Genomic DNA, 22289 nt, shown 5'->3' with positions numbered 1-22289 from the left:
GAGTCTATGTAAATACAAATTTGCCCAAAATGGTGCCGGATCCAATCCCATTGGGATACCTATCGTTTGGAGTAATATTTTATTTCCTATTTGAAAATAGCATTCTTTAATAAGATGACTTACAAGCATTTTTAAAATACCTTTAGAAATACTAGTCTTGCTATTTTTATTTTTACACCAGAAAGCATTAGAGTTTGAAAAGTCTATATATTTACCTTTTCCACCTTGAAAAGCCAAATCTACAGTATCATTTAATTCTTTTATAAGTTTTTCGTGCGGAATTTTAGTATATAGCGTACTAAAATCATAAGTAGCTATAGATTTTGCTTTTATTCTGGAATTTATTTTATCTAATTTTTCTTTCACTGGTTTGGAATTATTTACTACCCAAAATAGATTTATATTACTATAGAATTTACTTTTCAGGTGAAAATTATTTATTTGATTTATAATTAATTTAAATATTTTAGATATAGCTTTACTTAGAGGTTTAGTGATGCACGTCTTTGAACCTACAATAAATCTAGCCCCAACTAGATTTTTATGCATTTTAGGTATCCAATACATACATGGAAGATTTTTGTGTTTATCTTCTAACTTTAATCCTACTTTTTCATTAATAAAACTATTATTCAAAATAATACTATCTAAATTACTATTACTTACTTCTGTATCGTATCCGAATCGTTTCCTATAAGTCCTACTTCTATCAATAAACGTTGTATATAATATTTTTTACATATAAAGGCTATATTGTTTGCCGCTTTATCAATCGGAACTATTACGAACTTTTCTTGAAGTATTTTAAATTCCTCCGTATTTCTGAATTTTTTAAAAGAGGATTGGTTTTTCTAGGGTGTTTAAATTGTTTTATATGTTTAACCTTTTTATTTACGCATTCAATTATACTATTTTTCCATGCATCAAATGTAGACTGTGCTAATTTATATTTCTTTATCATAGACATAATAAAACCTTCTAGTGCTTTAGTAACTTCTTTAACGCATTTAGTGTAATTTAGGCATTTAGGTTCTCTATAATTTGGACCCTTACTAAGTAGTTTTCTTAATTTAGGATTATTTACTATCTTTAAATCTCCTGTAATTACATGTTTTATCTCATTATTACAGAACGGAGAGAAATTACATTCACATTCTGGAATATTTATATTATTATCTTTTATATTTATATGTTCTACCGTTTTCTTATAATTAAAAATCTTATTGCGTATTGTTGGCCCTAGTTTATATGTAACTATTGGTTTTTGATCTTTTTTCTGGAACTCATTTGGTAGTAATTGAATATTTTTTTGTTTATTAAATATTTTAGGTAAATTTACATCATCAAAACCTTTATTTTCATACAAAACTACACAAACATTTTTAGGTTTCTTTTTTATATCGTTCACTGGTGGCTTATATAATTTAGTGTCAATTATATCTAGAATATATTCATACCATTGAATGAAATAGTCCTTCTTATATATCATATCCGGTTGTAATAATATTTTAGATGCTATTTCCTTCAAAACTTTCTTTTTTGTTTGATTAAGCAATTTTCTTATATAATTGAACGACTCATAAATTTTATTAATAATGATATCTTTAATTTTACTAAAAAATAAAATATGTATATATATATGTATGTATGTGTGTCAAACCATATTCTTAATATATGTATGTATGTCAAACCATATTCTTAATTTTTTCCATTAATATTTTAAAATTTAGAAAAAATATTTGCGTTTATTCAATTTTTCAGATTACCGTTTCCGGTTTTGATGAACCAATGTTCCGCTGGATGGGTCAACAACATCATCTTTGTCACGGGTAAGGATAGTGAGGTGAGTAGATTGTGCATAAATAATTCACCAACACACACACACACACACACACACACACACACACACACACACACACACACACACACATATGACAAAAAGTCTATTTTCCAAATTTCAAGATGTTGTCTATCTTATCGTTTATTTCTTCCAGCATGTTAAAATGTTCAATTCATAACAGCACCTGTTTCGTAGCGCAGAACCATTCAGATAATTATTATGTCAATTGTTAAAATCTTTTCCACCTCCAACTCATCAGAAGCATAAGAACTTACTTTAATCTTTAATACACACACACACACACACACACACACACACACACACACACACACACACACACACACACATATATATATATATATATATATATATATATATATATATATATATATATTTCTGTGGAAATATATTTTCTTATAATATATACCAATCCTTATTTAAGAAGCTCAATGTAATTACAGAGAAATATAGTGAATAAATGACAAAAAACTATATTCCAAAGTTCATGATGTTGACCATCTTATAATATATTCCTTTAATTCAGCTGATATTTACAATTCTTGACAGTATATGTTTCGTAGCGCAAAATCAATCACTTAATTATTGTATCAATCAGTGAATATATTATGTCCTTAACTCATCAGAAGAAATAGCAACAATCAATCCGCCAAAAGGAAATAAAGTAGGTTTACAAATGGAAACATATTATAAGCTATTTACAGCTCTGTAGGGGACTAGGATATATAAATACCCCAATCCCGTTACAAAAGAATAATGAAACGAATGGGATTGAAGGAAACAAAGACTCAATTAATGGATAAGATAAACGTCGTTTATTTGCTGTTGAAAGAAATGGACGTTTTAGTTATAACATGTCCGCGCGTATGTAACCAATGTTCGTTGCAGGACTGGTGTTGTAACAAGAATAGGAAATGTGTTTTCATCTCAAGTTCGGGTCACTATTGTTTGTTCACGCGTGGGAAGAGAAATAAATGTTGTAGGAAAATTGAGAATGGTAGTCCAGCGTGTAGACAAAGAGTGGATATTAGAGTTGTCATCAGTTAGTAGTCAGCTACACGAAGGTGTTCTTAGTGACCAGTAGTAGATGGAGAGAGAGAGAGGGAGAATGTATACATACAGTCATTAGCTCGTGCCCCATACATAGTAGGAAGTGGGCGTGAGGTGCGCGTGCGCGCGCCCAGAAACGGCGGCGGCTTGTTAGCCCAACCTCTCTCGTTGAGAGTTGGTCCTAAAGAGAGGATTAGAAACAGCTTGTCTCCATGTTTTATACTCGCTTCTGGAGTGTCTTTTGCGCATGTGTATTTCCCTAGAAAGCGGAAGTGACGTCGTCCATGTGTGTGTTCGTGTTCGCGTGTGTGAGTACATGTGTATACGTAAGCGTGTGTGTATATACACGTGAATGTGAGTGTATGTACGCGAACGTGAATATGTGTACATGTGTGGACGTGGGCGCGTATGTTTGTGTGCGCGTATGTATATGACAGCTTGAAATATGAATGTGTGTTTTGTGTGAGACTTGAAAAAGGCTCGTACAGCTCCACTTCCGAGTTTTCTTTTTATGAATTGCTAAGGTAAAATTATAATTACTAAAGTTTGTTTTATGAATTATTAAAGTAAAGTTTTATTTTTATTAATTACTAAAGTAAAATTTTATTTTATGAATTACTAAAGTAAAGTTTTCTTTTTATGAATTATTAAAGTTTTATTTTAATGAATTACTAAAGTTTTATTTTCTGAATTACTAAAGTTTTATTTTCATGAATTATTAAAATAAGATTTTATTTTATGAATTACTAAAGTAAAATTGTATTTTATGAATTACTAAAGTTTTATTTTCATGAATTATTAAAGTAAAGTTTTATTTTTATGAATGACTAAAGTAAAAAGTTTATTTTTATGAATTATTAAAGTAAAGTTTTATTTTTATGAATAACTAAGGTAAAAAGTTTATTTTATGAATTACTGGAGTAAAGTTTTATTTGCATGAATTATTAAAGTAAAGTTTTATTTTTATGAAATTTTTAATGAATTACTACAGTAAAGTTTTATTTTAATGAATTATTAAAGTAAAGTTTTATTTTTATGAATTATTAAAGTAAAAAGTTTATTTTATGAATTACTGGTGTAAAGTTATATTTTTATGAATGACTTAAGTAAAATTTTATTTTTATTAATTTTTTTATGAATTACTAAATCAAGTTTTATTTTATGAATTTTTTTATGAATTACTAAATCAAGTTTTATTTTATGAATTTTTTTTATGAATTTACTGAAGTAAAGTCTAACGCCACGTAACGTTACATCTATATCAAAAACCACAGAATATTATTCAAATAGTAATAAAAAAAAGAGTTTCCAATCTAATCAACGAAGCTCTAACCTCTTCCCCTATCACCATTGTTTCCCAGTTTCTGTTTTCCAAGTACTTTAATGAAATGTGCTCTGATGAACTCAACTTTAATGTTGTAAATTATATTATTTTTATTTTCAGATATTGATGAAAGAAATCCAAATTTTGATCTGTCATGCAAATCCACAAGTCAAGTTTCTTACTGCACACAAAGGAAAGTTTCAAAGGTAAAAAATAAACAATAAATAATTACTTTTGGAACACAGACATCAAATCTTTTGCCAATGTCGCTGGAAAAATGGTTTTATCATTCTACAGCTCCAGTAGATATTCCACTGCCGATGCAATTCTCTACCTGTCTAAGAGCCAAGTACGTCCTAGGATGGAGTACTGTTGCCACATATGGGCAGGAGCTGCTCAGAGTACCCTATCCTTCCTTGACAGAATTCAAAATGGACTTCGTAATCTAGTGAGCGATGCCCTTTTCTCTTCTCTACAACCTTTTCCCTACAGAATAGACGTTGTTAGCCTGTCTCTGCTCTATCGGTATTTTCATGGCAAGTGTTTGACTGAGCTCCAATCTACGGTCCCCCCCTTGCAAATCTTTCACCAAAAAACACTTGTTTAGCCAAAATGTGGATTCCATGAACAAAGATTCTTTCCTAGAACTTTCCGCCCGTGGAACTCTTTTCCGCTGGTCTACTACTGGTGGTGATGGTGATGATGATGGTAGTGGTGGTGGTGGTGATGATGATGGTGGTGCTGGTGGTGATGATGTTGATGATAATGATGATGATTACTGTTGTTGTTGAAGAGGAGGACGAGCCTCATCTATTCATTTCGAATGAATCAGATTATTAATGTTGGCATTCGTTTTCCCGGTATCTTTCTAGTTTGAATTCTTTATAGAAATAACATCAGTTACTGAAGGTAACCCATGCGAAAGTTTGCCAGCATCCCTAAGTGAAAGTGTTTCCTGTGGAACAAACTTGATTCGAACTTGGTGCACTCAGGTTGTCGGTCCGTGTTGTTAATCACTTAGCTACCGTCACCTCTCATCATGACGATGATGACGATGACGATTATAATGATGAAAATGATGATGGTGATTATGATGTGGATGAGGACGATGGTAGTTATGAAAATGTTGATTATGACATTAATGATGATGATAACCATGATGAAATTGATGATGATTATTATGATGCTGACGACGACAATGATAGTGATGAATATTATGATGATGATTATTTGTTAAACACTTAGCCACCATCACCTCTCATAATGACCATGATGTTGATGACGATGATAATGGTGTCAATGATGATGATGATGCTGACAATGCTGTCAAAGATGACGACTATAATGATGATGACGATGATGATGATGATAATGATGATGACGACAATGATGATGATAACGATGACGACGACGATGATGATGACAACGATGAAGATTATGACAATGATGATGACGACGGTGATGATGATGATGACAATGATGACGATGATGACGACGACAATGGTGTCAATGATGATTATGATGATGATGCTGACAATGCTATCAAAGATGACGACTATAATGATGATGATGATGACGGTGATGATGATGATAATGATGATGACAACGATGATGATAACGATGATGGCGACGATGACGATTATGACAATGATGATGACGACGACGGTGATGATGACGACGACGGTGGTGATGATGATGATGATGATGACAATGATGATGACAATGATGACAATGATGATGACGATGATGACGATGACGATGATAATGATAATGATGACGATGATGATGACGATGACGATGATGACGATGATAGTGATGATGATGATGATGATGATGACGATTCCTATGCTGTATAATTGTTAATGTTTTCCCGTTTCCTCGACAGTTACGATTTGGATTTGATCCTGTCAGAAAACGCCTTTGATTCTCCATCTTTGTGCCGAGCCAGGAATCTCCTCCATCCAAACTGGTAAATAAAAATCTTTTTCAAAACTTTTTAACTAACTAACCCTAACCCCAGTTGCAGTAACAAACATAAAACAAATTGGTACTCTTTCAGTATTTGACCCGGATCCTCGGGATTTTCTGTCAGTCATAGCTTGACCCTCTTTCCCGCCTTTGCGTTACGGGTTTGAGCCTGCCTGCCTACTTCCACATTTTTTAACCTCACCTTCTTTTTCTCATTAACGTTACGGGTTCCAGCCTACCACCACTCTTGTTTTAACCCCTCTCCACCCTGTTGTTTCTCCCCCTCCCCCAACCGGGCTGCTTTTCATTCCCAAACTTACTACACCACTGCAACACACCCGGGCAACGCCAGGTACCCCTGCTAGTCTAATATATAAAAGGCAAAATGTGTTTGTGTGTGTGTGTGTGTGTGTGTGTGTGTGTGTGTGTGTGTGTGTGTGTGTGTGTGTGTATTCATCAGAGGCGACAGATCCTGACGAGATCAGTATCATTTTAAACCTCGATCCTTCCGAGACAAATATCGAAAAATTGGCCAAAAACATTTATTCCTTCATCCTCAACTGAGCAGTTTTGTACAAGGAGGGGTCGCTTTTTTTTTCGCTGGCATTTTAGCAAGCCATTGTCTTCTTTTCAATTGACTCTGATTAATTTCAACGTTCCAAACTTCCGGTCGGGCGATGGATACATCAACGAAGACGTCACGTTTACTTTTTACCTTTTTTTTTTCTCCTTTGCGTTACAGGTTCGAGCCTTCTACCAACTTTTTTAACACCTCTGCCTACTGTTGTTTTGACCCCCCCCCCCGCTACTACCACTTTTTTAACACCTCTGCCTACTGTTGTTTTGACCCCCCCCCCCGCTACTACCACTTTTTTTACAGGGTTCCTTATTACATAACCTACACACACCCCAGCACCCCTGCTACTGTTGTTCTGATTCTCCTTCCCCGGGTTCCTTACTTCACCACCTAAACTCTCGGGCAATGCCGAGCACCCCCGCTAGTCTATTATATAAAATGCAACATGTGGGTTAGAATATGCGTGTGTTTGTATGTCTGCCAAAAACTTTCTACACACGCAATAAACACTGACAAAATTGGTATCGTTAGAAAGATCGATCTCTCGGACAACAAATATGTAAAAATTGGCCAAAAAGATTAATTCTTTCATCGTCAACTGGGCCGTTTTTTGCAAGGAGGGGTCAGTATTTGTATCAACATTTTTGCAAAGTTATTCACGCTTCGCGATTTCAACATACTTTTAAAACACGTTATTTCAAAGATCCGTGACGTCACAAGTGTGCCGTGGGCAAGACAGTTAATGGGTTTCCTTTTGTAACCTCCTTTTTCTCTTTTGCTTTACAGGTTCGAGCCTGGCTACTGCAGCTAATTTTTTTTTTTTTTTTGCTTGCACAGGCACTTTCTATTATTTTGTTGTTTTTTTTTAGGGGGCTGGTTGCGCAATAGCCTTACTATCTGCTGTGGGGTACAAATAACCCCTATTTGAGAACTAAATGGAATCAACCAGTTAGGACTGGTTGATTCCACTGGTTTCAAAGACTAAATGGAGACATTCATACCATGTTTAACCGCATGCTGCGAACACGTTCCTCTCATACCACTTTAGTGGCTCCTGCATTTCTTTATGATAAATACGTATTATATTTTATACACTTCACACTACTTGTAGTTTCTTTCTACAACACTATACCACCTCTCCACATCCTGGCGATGCCGGGTACCCATGATAGTATTTAATAAACGTATTGTTATTTGTATTTTTTTAAAGTATATTTTTTTTTTGTTACATTTTCACTTCAAACAAGGCACATTGCCACATTGATGTAGGGGGCTACTATTAGGAACCTAAGCTACAAGGGTACTATGTAGGGAGTTGGGCAGCAAGATGTCAGTTCATATTACACTTGAACTTCTGCATGTCAGTACAGTTGAGGAAGCAGGGACCCGGAAGGGAATTCCAAAGTCTAGCAGTTCTGGGGAAGAAACTACTGGAGTAGAAAGCTCTCCTACATCTAGGGATCTCAACTGTGAAGGGGTGGGATTTTGCTGCTTGTCGGGTTTGTCGGGTGTATTTACGTTTAGGGAGTACAAGTGTTTGCAGTTCGTCAGAACATTCACCTTTATAATACTTGTAGAACAGGCATTTCGTCGATGGGGCAGAGGCTGAAGCTTAGATGACAGTTCAGGACCTATCAGACTGGCGACTCTCTTTTGAACCTTGTCTAGAAGTGAAAGACTAGTAGCAGATGCACCAACCCAGATGTGACAGCAGTACTCCATACATGGGCGAATGGTGGCCTTATAGAGGTACAGTATACTTTCAGGCGTTAGTAGCTTTCTAGCATGGTAGAGAGAGCCTGTCTTCTTCACAGCGGTCCTGGCAATGCTCACAATGTAATTGTTCCAACTCATGTTTCTTGTGAACGTTAGGCCGAGGATTTTAAAAGAAGTACTTTCAGGTAATGAGTCTTTGGCCATTGCTATTGGTGTTAGAGAAGGTTTCTTGTAATTATTGAAGGAAACGAGTTTAGTCTTGGCAGCATTGAATGTGACCATCCAATTTAATTTAATTTTTCTTTTAGGGAAATGGCTTAAAAAGGTAGATGCCTAAGGAGCAAACATAAGTGACGGTGTTGTAGAGTAGAAAGGCGAGGAAAATACCTGTCCCAGGACAAGTAAAATGAATTCCTGGAACAGAACCGTTTGTACGATACGTATGTCTCCAAATAAAAGGTGTAATGATACTAAACTTTACAGGTCCCTCTGCCCAGTTTGCAGAAAGGGAGTCAAGTGCAACGCAATCTTTTTAAAACAGATTTTTTGAGTAAGGTTTTTTAATTTTTAAAAAATATTTCCAAATGATATAAAAAATGACTATTGGTAATTATAAAACAGTAAATTCAACTTGAAATTATTTCAATTGTTAAAAGGTGTTTATTTCGGGAGGTGAGATTGAATTTAGCTCCTATTTTAAAAAAAAAAAAATGTACGGATGTCTCTAATTAATACAATTAACATAAACAATAGCAAAAAAAAAAAAAAAAAAACGTTGTTCAATTAAAGTGACTAGCAGCTTCTGTAAAAAGTATGCACAAAAAGAAAGATTGACACAAAATGATGACATGGCTGATATTTTATTTCCTTTACTTTTGACCCCAGGAAAAAACACCAAGCCAGTTCCTCTCCGCTCCTCCCGATCGAAGATGTTAAGCTGGAGTTTGTTCAGCCATTGGAAAAACATAGTCTAAAATTGAAACTCGCAGGTGAGAAAGAAAACGGTTTTATTCTTATCCTCTTTCTTTTTCCTTCTTCCACCGACACTGGGAGCAGCAATAGCAGCTGCATAAAGGTATGCGAATGACCAAGCTGGATATGCAAAGTTTTCCTTATATACTACTTTTGTAAGATCTCAAGTGGTTCAAATCCATGAATAATATTATTTGAAAATGTTTATCATTATTTTATGACTTTAATATTAAACAGTAGATTAAAACATTTAGTTTTTCTTTTTTGTTTGTTTTTTCCCCTACTTTTTTCAGTTGACTATTACTTTTAATAAGTTTTTAATGGACTTTTACCTATAATAAGTTTTTAATGGACTTTTACTTATAATAAGTTTTTAATGGACTTTTACTTATAATAATTTTTTAAAGGACTTTTATTTATAAGTTTTTAATGGACTTTTACTTATAATAAGTTTTTAATGGACTTTTACTTATAATAATTTCTTAAAGGACTTTTACTTATAATAAGTTTTTAATGGACTTTTACTTATAATAAGTTTTTAATGGACTTTTACTTATAATAAGTTTTTAATGGACTTTTACTTATAATAATTTTTTAAAGGACTTTTACTTATAATAAGTTTTTAATGGACTTTTACTTATAATAAGTTTTTGACGGACTTTTACTTATAATAAGTTTTTAATGGACTTTTACTTATTATAATTTTTTAAAAGACTTTTACTTATAATAAGTTTTTAATGGACTTTTACTTATAATAATTTTTTTAATGGACTTTTATTTATAATAATTTTTTAATAGACTTTTACTTATAATAAACGTTTTTAATGGACTTTTACTTATAATAAGTTTTTAATGGACTTTTACTTATAATAATTTATTTAATGGACTTTTAGTTATAATAATTTTTTAATGGACTTTTATTTATAATAATTTTTTAATGTACTTTTACTTACAATAAGTTTTTAATGGACTTTTATTTACAATAATTTTTTAATGGACTTTTACTTACAATAATTTTTTAATGGACTTTTACTTACAATAATTTTTAATGGACTTTTAGTTATAATAATTTTTTAATGGCCTTTTACTCATAATAATGTTTTAATGTTTACAAATTATATTTTACTTTTTGATTAGTGAACCGGTTCCGCCAAAATAACAAACATTTGTCAATTACTTTGCTTCATTGGTATACTTTTTTCCCAGGTTTAAAGTCGTTTTGTACAAAACTTTCACATCTTTTAGTTGCCCATTTACATGGCTTATTGCACTTTAATATATTTTGCCAATAAATTTTATTTTATTTTTATGGAAATCGCTCCAGACAAGGCGTGAAGCCACTTAATCTAAGAAGCTAACAAGAACGCAAGATGATTATCGCAAGGACAGGAGATGCCTATTGACCTTAGTTTTGAAAAGTGGAGTGGACATAACTTTTGTGAGATCTCAAGTGGTTCACTTTCTAAGCACACTTTTTAATCTCTTTTATTAAAGATTAAATCTCTTTTATTAAAGAGATTATCAAGGTTGAAGAAGTATCCTTGGGTTAACAGATATCGGAAAGAAGCTTCATATTAACAAATCCATCAACAACATTATTTGAAAAGGAAGATTGTGGTTTCAACATGATTATCATTATTTTTATAACTTTAATATTAAACAGTAGCAGATTGAAAAGTTTAGTTTTTTTTTTTTTTTTTTTTTTTTCATTTTCTTTTTTTAAATGGACTTCCACAGGTGTTCAGAAAGTCACTACAGGGTTTTGAACTTAAATAGATTCTTTATTCTTGATGTTATCTTTCTATAATGTTAACACAATTTTACTAAGATATTGGGAAATTAAAAAAAAAAAAAATGCAAAATTCAAACAATCTTTATGAAAAATAATGTCTTTTAAATGTTGCCCATTTTCAGCTTCGAATATTTGTGCTCTTTCCAAAAAACATTATTGCAGAATCTCTGGATTGCGATTTAACTCCCTTATTTCATTCCTGATGTTTTCCTTTAATTCTTGCAATGATTGCAGAATCTCTGGATTGCGATTTAACTTCCTAATCTACAACTAGCCTCTCCCTCTTGGATAAGGTCCAAAACAGAGTTTTCAATCTAATATATCCCACTTTGTTAACTAAGCCTCAACCCCTGTCCCATCACTGCGATGTTGCATCCTTGTGCCTGTTTTACAAGTATTTTAATGAAATGTGCTCTGATGAACTCATTGCACTTGTGCCCCCTCAACATACATATCCCAGACAAACCTGCTTAGCAACAAAATCACACTCCTTCACTGCTGAATGCCAGAAACTTTTCTACTCTAATAGTTTTTTTTCCTCGAACAGCTAGACTTTGGAATTCCCTTCCTGCTACCTGCTTCCCTGCCTTGTTAGGGGGGTGAACGTGAGTAAAATATAAAAAAAAAGTGAAGGGATGGGATTTTGCTGCTTGTCATATTACGTATTAATCTGACGGTCTAACCCGACGGTCTAACCCCATGGTCTAACCCGATGGTCTAATGTTATATATTCGTTATCATCGAGGTTATCCTTGAGGGTCACTTTTTACGTTTGGTGTATAACATCAAAAGGCGAAGGCATACATTTACGTTTCTTGTATACACTGTATAACATCAAAATGTATTTGTGTGCGTATGATTGTCTCTAATATAAATGGTTGTGTGTTTGATTATCATAAAGGGAATCGTGTGTGTGACATGTAATTTCTGAACCTACCTCTGCTTCTTCAAAACGGACCATCTGGAAATTTCTCATCCTGGAGGGAGACTTGATACCTGTTTGACGAAGATTTATCACTCCAAGACGATGAATCGGTTTTATAGTTTTTTATTTCACTTTCCTCAGAGGTCCTGCAGCAGGTGGAAGTGAAATCTGCTTGTGTGGGTTCTTCTTCACACACATCAGCGTTCGTCTCCCCCCTCCCCAGTTAAGAGGGGGAGACCACGGAAAAACGTCCGTCTTCTTCAAAGCTCAAATCAAATCTCACAGATCTAGCCAACCTGCCTGACCACGTCACATATACGTAATCTGGTCAGCTGACCTCCGGTTCTGGTAAATGTGTCTACCTCCACGTTTACTCACCTCTCTCTCTCTCTCTCTCTCTCTCTCTCTCTGTAACACTAACCCGACGGTCGCTAGTTGACTGCCCCTGGTCTGTGTAACTCGATTGTTCAACTCTAACTGATTAACTCTGTGTCTATATTTAAAACTGTTCCTTTCTCAACTACGTCATCAGTGCAGCCAAAGAATCTAATCATGTGATCTTTGTTTCATAATCATCTATATATTAATACGATAGTGTGTTTGTTCTTACGTTTAATTGTTATGTTCTATTCCTTGCCATGTATAATTTTACCAAGAATTCTTCATAAGTTTTGGTTCCGGTTTCGACTATAGTTGATAGCACTTAAATCATCTATTTTTTTTTTATAAATAATTTTATCAAGAATTCTTCATAAGTTTTGGTTTCGGTTTCGATTATGGCAGGAACTCAAGTTATATATATATATATATATATTCATAAGTTTTTATTTCGGTTTCAATCCAAGCTAATGCACCCAAGTTATATGGTTAGATTTTTTTATTTTTGAAATCGCAACTTTATAACATATAAAAATCGATAGAACATTAACTCTATAATAATATATATGAAATCTGCAAGAATTAAAATATCATATTTAAGCGTACTTTACAACCGGGCGTTGCCGGGCGTTCATGCTAGCTTAGATAAATTCTTTTGCAGTTTTAACAAAAAGACTACAATAATATTAGAGCGTCTCCATTTACACTGAACATCTACAGAATGCCAACATCAATATATTACATATGAATGAGTCCCCTGTGGAATTTCTACAGGTCCCGCTAGTTATTAATTTTATTGTTGTTAGCTAAAATTCCTGACCGTTTGTTTTATGTTAAAATACCAAAGTTATATAAATACTAGCGGGGGGGGGGGGGCTCGGCTTTGCCCGGTCGTAAAATACGCTTAAATATGATATTTTAATTTGTCCAGATTATATATATATTATTATAGAGTTGTGGTTTCAAACGTAAAAAAAAAATGTATTTGGGTGCCATCAGCTAGAATCGAAACTGAAACCAAAACTGTAGCAGTCAAAGCTAGTGACGTTACCACTGTACCAATGGGACACGCATATGAACTGATTAAAAATGTTACTATTTTGCGCACGACAATTAAGCACGTAATATTGTTTTTTTGCATAAAATGACATATTTTTTCAAAACCGATCGATCAGCTCTATCTAAACAAGCACCTTTCTATTTTTCAGGATTGAAAGGAACTTTAAATGGTTATCCGTTCCACGGAAATGTATTCAACGTCCGCGGGCAGGTGTTGTTCTCAGGTAAGAATTTTTGTCACCGCTTATCAAGGGCCGAGGGCCACTTGAGGATAATGGTTAATGACTATTGGGTGGACAGTGAAACAATGCTGTGATGATCAGCAATGGTGGAATATGTTATCAAACGGAAATGGAATCATGTCGTCTTTTCTAAGGTGACAAGTCTGACAACCTCATTAGCACCCAGACACTCCTATCTTCACTTGAATCAGCAACAAACTGTACAGGGCTTCACCTGAATTCTACCAAAACTGAGCGTATGCCAGTTTGCATCCGCAACAACCACAAAATTAAAACCCTTACAAATACGAGGGGCGTGCAATAAGTAATACCCCTGGCCCACTTCCAGTTGTCTGATCTAGCTGAAATTTTGCATGTGCAATGACTTATATCTCTACGGGTTATGTGGCAAATTACAGCTCTGAACTAATTGTGGTTTCTGTTTTACAGGTGTTTGAACTGAGTCAGGTGTGAAATGGAGCCTGTTCAATGTCGAGCAGGGATCCGGTTTTTGTATTTGAAAGGACGCACACTACAGGAGACTTTTCATGAAATGAAAGAAACTTATGGTGATAATGCTCCATCATATGACCTTGTAAAACGCTGGCATCATGAATTCAAACATGGCCGGAAGTCTGTGGAAACAGCTCCCAGATCTGGTCGCTCCCCCCCCCCCTTCTGAAAGATTGGCGAGGGAGGACCAGAGATTGGAGTTCAAACGAGCACCTGCCATGGAAATAACGATAAAACAAGGATAGGCTCGCAACGTCTCTTCTGTGGGAGAGAGGTTACAGGGTAGAGAAAAGGCCATCCTCCACTAAGCCACGAAGTCTATTTTGTACTCTGTCAAGGCAGGATAGGCTGTTTTTAGCAGCTCTTATGGCAGCAGTATTCCATCCTTGGACGTACTTGGCTTTTTTATTTCAACTCACAGTGCTCAATGATAAGAAACGAGTTTCTTAAAGGAGCTGACATAATTATTTATTATAATATTTTTTAAATACCTATAGACACAAGTGTTTCATCCATTCTGGGAATCATCAGTGCAAGGTGTCACGATTAACACTGGTCAATAGATTCGAACCCGGCAACAGAAGCCATATCCGGCTTCATTAGCAAGGCCATATATATATATATATATATATATATATATATATATATAGGAAATTTATTACTGTGAATTACTCGCTCGTTGAACACTGTGTCGCTTTAAGACATGATAGAAGGCTCCTATTAATCTTGGAATTTGTACACAATCGGCCAACTAGTAGATGGTTTGCAACAAAAAAGAAAAATGGTTTTCATCAAACGGAAATGGAATCATGTCGTCTTTACTAGGGAGACAATTTTATCGGTCCATCCTGTATAAATATATATGTAGGTTCAATCCCTGGCTAAGGAAAGATACTGGTCTAGCTGCACTAATGAGCTGTGATACAGCAAAACAGTACTGTATATGGATGACTCTCTCTCTCTATTAAAACTCTATCAAACTCCTCCTTCCTATATATATATATATATATATATATATATATATATATATATATAGGAAATTTATTACTGTGAGTCCAGAATGAGTTTACAGCTAGGGGGAAATTTTTAGCTAGGGGGAAATTCTCATCTCTGAATTCTGACGATGCTAGTCGGATATTTCCTCTCTTTGAGGATCTTCCCCTAGCTGAAACAATATGTAAACTCATTCTGGACTCACAGTAATGAATTTCCTATATACTGCTCTGGCTACACATTGAGCACTCTAGTCTGGTTTTTTCACCACTGGTAAATAAATATATATATATATATATGGCTTGCCAGGACACTATATATACATATATATATATATGTGTAGCTTGCCAGGACACTATATATAAGTTAAACGTTTTGGTTTCGATTTTTGGTGGTGGCACACAAGTCATTTTTTTTATATATATTGCTTGCCAGGACACTATATATTGCTTTCAATCAATGTTTGTCTGCATATTATTGACTCCTTGCTTTTTTTTTTTTTTTTTTTTTTTTTTTATCTCCTGGGGGCCCTTGCCCCACAACAAATATTTTAGGGGAGAGGCAAATGTCTACATTCCACTACGTTACTCTGTCCAACCAACTGGATATCCAAGCTGATCCAAAGCCGTCCATTCAAAAAGAAAAAGCCGAGACAACGTATTTCGTCATCTTTTCCGGTTGCCGTCTCGATAAAGAAACTTTAAAAGATTGGATGAGACCATGTTTTAAAAATGTAACACTAACTTTTCTTGTTATATAAATTTTTAAAAAAATTTTATTTATTATTTTATGAAAAAAAAATTTTTTTTATTGATCATTTTTATATCGTTTTCATATTTTTATTTATTTTCATGTTTATAATTTTAATACTTATCATTTTATTATGCTTATGTATTTTTATAAATTATAATTTATTTATTTTTATGAATATAATTTATTTATTATTATTTAATATTTATTTATTATTTTTATTTTATTCTTTATTTATTTTATTTTATTATTTTTTATTTTATTTTATTTTATTATTTATTTATTTTATTATTTATTTATTATTTTTTATGAATATAATTTATTTATTATGAATATAATTTATTATTATTTAATATTTATTTATTATTTTTATTTTATTATTTTTATTTTATTATTTATTTTATTTCATTTTATTATTTTTTATTTTATTTATTTTATTATTTATTTATTATTTTATGAATATGATTTATTTATTATTTAATAATTATTTATTATTTTTATTTTATTATTACTTTTTTATTTTATTTTATTATTTTTTATTTTATTTTATTATTTATTTATTTTATTTTATTTTATCATTTTATGAATATAATTTATTTATTATTTTTATGAATATAATTTATTTATTATTTTTATTAATATAATTTATTTATTATTTTTTATGAATATAATTTATTTATTATTTTTATGAATATAATTTATTTATTATTTTTATGAATATAATTTATTTATTATTTTTATGAATATAATTTATTTATTATTTTTATGAATATAATTTATTTATTATTTTTATGAATATAATTTATTTATTATTTTTATTAATATAATTTATTTATTATTTTTATGAACATAATTTATTTATTATTTTTATGAATATAATTTATTTATTATTTTTATGAATATAATTTATTTATTATTTTTATGAATATAATTTATTTATTATTTTTATGAATATAATTTATTTATTATTTTTACGAATATAATTTATTTATTATTTTTATGAATATAATTTATTTATTATTTTTATGAATATAATTTATTTATTATTTTTATGAATATAATTTATTTATTATTTTTATGAATATAATTTACTTATCATTTTATGAATATAATTTATTTATTATTTTTATGAATATAATTTATTTATTATTTTTATGAATATAATTTACTTATCATTTTATGAATATAATTTATTTATTATTTTTATGAATATAATTTATTTATTATTTTTATGAATATAATTTACTTATCATTTTATGAATATAATTTATTTATTATTTTTATGAATATAATTTATTTATTATTTTTATGAATATAATTTATTTATTATTTTTATGAATATAATTTATTTATTATTTTTATGAATATAATTTATTTATTATTTTTATGAATATAATTTAATTATTATTTTTATGAATATAATTTATTTATTATTTTTATGAATATAATTTATTTATTATTTTTATGAATATAATTTATTTATTATTTTTATGAATATAATTTATTTATTATTTTTATGAATATAATTTATTTATTATTTTTATGAATATAATTTATTTATTATTTTTATGAATATAATTTATTTATTATTTTTACGAATATAATTTATTTATTATTTTTTATGAATATAATTTATTTATTATTTTTATGAATATAATTTATTTATTATTTTTATGAATATAATTTATTTATTATTTTTATGAATATAATTTATTTATTATTTTTTTATGAATATAATTTATTTATTAAATGAACATATTTTTTTCGATGTATCATTTTTATATCATTTTCATATTTTTATTTATTTTCGTGTTTATTATTTTTATACTTATCATTTTATTATAATGTTTTCTGAAATTTCGTCCCAATAGTGTAGAAATGCCTAATTTTCTATCACAGTAAAGGTAGCCCTTTTTTTATTTTTTACAACAGACTATCAGTTGCTAACATTAAATAATGCTATTATTTCACATGTTAAGATGTGGTTAATTATTTCACTTCATTTGGTTTTCGAGTTTCCGATTCGATTATATGTTTCCGTGTTTGTTTATATATTTTTATTATATTTTAAATGATATTCGTTATTATGTTTTAAAAGCAAATATTTTTTTCTTGATTATTTTGTATTTTTATGTTTTATTTTTCCTTTTTTATTTCTATTATTTTATTTATTTTTATTTCATTACTTTATTTTTTTTTAGTATTTTTTATTTAAAAATTATTATTTTTTATTGTTTTTATATTTTTATATCTGATTGGTTTTTATTAATATTTTTTTTTAAATCCAATTTATGTTTTTCAAATGTTTATTTTATATCTAATTTTTGGGTTTGTATTACTGTACACTTAGATTCGAAAAAGTTGTCAAAAAACAAATATAGAACAAATAAATGTTATCAAAGGCAAGATAAGTTACTTTTCTACCTAACTGGATATATTTTTGTGTTTTTATTCAGTGTAACATGTTTATTCAGCTCAAAAAACATGCAATGTTTACCGATGTATTGGAAAATTCAAAATGGCAGCCGACTGTCTCTCGGAGAGGGTACGTTTAGGAAAAGGTATTATAAATAATAAACTAGACAAAATACTGTTAGAAAACAACCGAATACATGTCAACTTCCCGCTTTGTCCAGTGAATGGTATATGCGTTCAGAGATTACAGTGAGGATGTCTGCCGTGGAACGGGCTTGTCTAAATCCATATTGATGGTCGGTCAGAAGTTTAGCATCTGTAAGGTGCTGGAGTAGAGCATGGTTAATTAAGGTCTCAAATATTTTGGCAAAAAGTGGGAGGAGGCTAATAGGGCGATAATTTAATGGGTCAGTTCTTTCGCCAGAATTCTTGAATACTGGTATCACAGAAGCAGTTTTCCAACAGCTCGGAAAGCAAGATTCATTAAGGCATTTGTTGTAGAGTTTGGAGAGAACTGGAGCTACTTCGGCTGAGCACTTTTTTAATAGCACAGCTGGGATGAGGTCGGGTCCACATGCTTTTGAAGTGTCAAGGTTTTTTATGATAGCATGCACCTGAGCAGGGGTGATTTCCAGATCGTCTAGCGTGGCGTCTGTCTGCATAGGAAATTGAGGTAGGGGGTGGTTTAGAGGGTCCAGTGTGGAGTTTGAGGCAAACCGACTGGCAAGCATGTTAGCCTTCTCGGTTGCGGAGCAACTGTGAGAGAGAGGTTGCAGGGAAGTGAAGTTATGAAGTCTATTTTGTACTCTGTCAAGGGAGGATAGGCTGTTTTTAGCAGCTCCTGCCCAGATGTGGAATTCCTGATTCCGATTAATCGTCCCAACACTACCAGATATATTTTATTCACATCTGAGTTCCCATCCATCTTCATTGTGTCATACTTCTTGCACACAAACTGATTAGCATCTTTCAACCAACCAGTTTAATGTTGTCCGCGGACCAATACATGTTGTGTGTAGTACAGAACCTTCTACAGATTATTCCTTTGGTCGACAATGGCAACGTTCTGCTGGTTAGTAATGACAGGAATTCACAATACTTATTTCATCCATTCCTAACTGTTGCAATCACACAAGAACCTGCTCCATCCTGTGCTCAAATCATATCACAAAGATAACAAAACTTGTTAACAATATCTTCATCACATCCAAATATATTTTCTCCACATCTGAGTTCTTATCCGCCATAGTTACAACATAACCAGTCCAACAGTTGTGTGGTTACAAGCACTGTTTTTTATGCAAAAGAGATAACACTATGCTGGTTAGTAATGGCAGAAATTCCCTGAATTTCCTTTATCCATTTTTAATTCTTGCAATTACAATAGCACCTGCTCCTCCCTGTGTTCCAATGTTATCAGTAGGGCTAGGACAACAGCATATTCTTTTCATTGTTTTGACTCTCGAGTGTGTATCCGTTGATATCTTATATGCTTTTATATTGAGTGATGTGGTTCTTGGTTGATTAACTGTGTCGGATATATACTCGAGAGTCAAAGCCCTAGTTATCACCAAGGTAACAAAACTTCTCAACATCTTCATCACATCCAAATATATTTTCTCCACATCTGAGTTCACATCCATCTTCATCATCTCCATCATCTTACATAAAAACTAATTATCACTTTCTCAACCTACTGGTACTTCCACTGCAATTCTTGTGTATGAAAAAATTTCAATTGCACTCAATTCCATTTCCATAAACCGAACAGGGGAACTTTCTAACACTACAAACACTGATCAGCACTTTGGTCGTGGTGACATTCACTTTTAAACCTTGAATTTCCAATAATATTTCTCCAAGTTTTTAACTTAATGTCAGGGGAGAGAATTCATGCTTTTAAAACATAAAAAAAAAAATGTTCAGTTCCTAATATTTTTCGATTTCCGACAAATGAATCTTATTTTTTTTTTTTCTAATTTTTATTTTTTTTTTCAAGATTCCTGAAAAAAAGTTCTTGTTAAAGAGAAGAGATCTTCCTCAACAGATTATTAAAAAAGTTCAGGTATTTAAACATCCTTTATATGGGTGATTTATTTGGGTTTATATCATCATCATCATTATCATCATCGTCATCGTTGTCATCATCATCGTCATCATCATCATCATCATCATCATCATCATCATCATCATCATCGTCGTCGTCGTCGTCATCGTCATCATCATCATTGTAGCATCATTATCATTGTCATCATCGTCGTCATCATCATCATTATCATCATCATCATCATCATCATCGGCACTGGCACTATTATCATTGTCATTATAAAAACGACAAGGCATAAACGACAGAGCTAACATGACAGACCAAAATGACAGACCAAAATGACAGACCAAAAATTACAGACCGTTCTAAGCATTTTCAAACATCGGAAGATCTTACTGCCACATGTTTTGTTTACCATCATCATCATCATCATCATCATCATCATCATCATCATCATCATCATCATCATTGTTATCATCATCATCATCATCATCATCATCATAAACATTATAATCATCATCATCATGATCTTCATCATTGTTGTCATCATCATCATTATCATAATCATCATCATCATTATTATCATAATCATCATCATCATCATCATAAACATTATAATCATCATCATCATCATCGTCATCATTGTTGTCATCATCATCATTATCATAATCATCATCATCATTATTATCATAATCATCATCATCATCATCGTCATTGTTATCATTAACGTAAACATCATCATCATCATCATCATTATCATCATCATTAACATGATTATCATTATCAGCATCGTTACCATCAAAAAGTGACAGATCATTTTCAAACATCAAAAAAATCTCATTGTCACGTGTTTGAATTACGTTTTGTTTGTTATTTTGTAGGAACAACACCATTTGGATGCATTGCCTTCCGGTTGGTATTACAACGGACAACAGTACGTTTGCATGACAGGTGAAAGGTCAGTTCAGCATCCGTGTATCCTTTCAAAAAAATAAATGCCTCTTTTTTTTTTTCTTTTTAAACGTAACCTAACCTGCAGCCGCAGCTGAGATTGAACTCACTACACGAGTTTGTAGTGTAATTCAAATATTGTCCGTAGCTGAAGACTTGATGCTTCGTAGGGCTATCAAGGGTATTTTTTATCATGACGCCATCAGTAGATAGGTTGCCTACCACGGTTTAAGAGAGTCCCATCTACCCTCGAGAGAAGGATAATCTGCCCCAGTTTCCCAACCTGGTATTTTATCTTGCATTACATACAACCTTTCCAAATGGTCACCCATCTGGTACTGGCCAGGGATTGCTAGTATGCATATAAATGTAATTATTTGCGTGTTTTCCATAGGACGAAAGGTTAGAGAATCTACATAAAAACTAAAAGTGTAATTACATGTAAAAAAATTTTTTAAGAGGGACGTTGAGTTTTTTCTGCTGGTTTTATATTCGTGCCATGAAAAATGGTTTTCCTTAACATTTCTGCAGATCTGGAAGATTTCCTGGATAAATACACGGAACTGACGAATGCAGAGATCAACAAATTCAATGAAGAAATTGAAAAAGAACGCAAGCGCCTTGTCTTCCTCTAAGATTGCAACTCAAAACAGGAATCATGAAAATACAAAAAAGAAATACAAACAAGAAAAACATTTAAAATTCAAACCAAACTTTATTCTTTTTAGTTGGATAAAGCTTAATACAAACTATATATATATATATATATATATATATATA

General features: G+C 31.8%; 1 protein-coding gene across 4 annotated transcripts in view; it reads left to right on the top strand.

The window, feature by feature from the left end:
- Positions 1–22289, top strand: part of LOC145267017 (dynein axonemal assembly factor 9-like) — a 159657-nt gene extending 137368 nt beyond the window's left edge. For all 4 annotated transcript variants that reach the window (XM_080122933.1, XM_080122932.1, XM_080122931.1 and 1 more), the window contains exons 32-40: positions 1762–1843; positions 4353–4438; positions 6118–6201; positions 9379–9482; positions 13769–13843; positions 15901–16079; positions 20511–20576; positions 21440–21533; positions 22041–22289. In XM_080122933.1, coding sequence (XP_079979059.1) covers positions 1762–1843; positions 4353–4438; positions 6118–6201; positions 9379–9482; positions 13769–13843; positions 15901–16079; positions 20511–20576; positions 21440–21533; positions 22041–22144 — 874 coding nt within the window. In that variant the 3' untranslated portion in view covers positions 22145–22289. The remainder of the gene's footprint in view (positions 1–1761; positions 1844–4352; positions 4439–6117; positions 6202–9378; positions 9483–13768; positions 13844–15900; positions 16080–20510; positions 20577–21439; positions 21534–22040) is intronic.

This window comes from Euprymna scolopes, chromosome 42, assembly GCF_053919585.1.
Source record: "Euprymna scolopes isolate OS-2025 chromosome 42, ASM5391958v1, whole genome shotgun sequence".
Classification (NCBI taxonomy): Eukaryota; Metazoa; Mollusca; class Cephalopoda; order Sepiida; family Sepiolidae; genus Euprymna; species Euprymna scolopes.
This window is presented reverse-complemented; position numbering and strand designations above follow the sequence as displayed.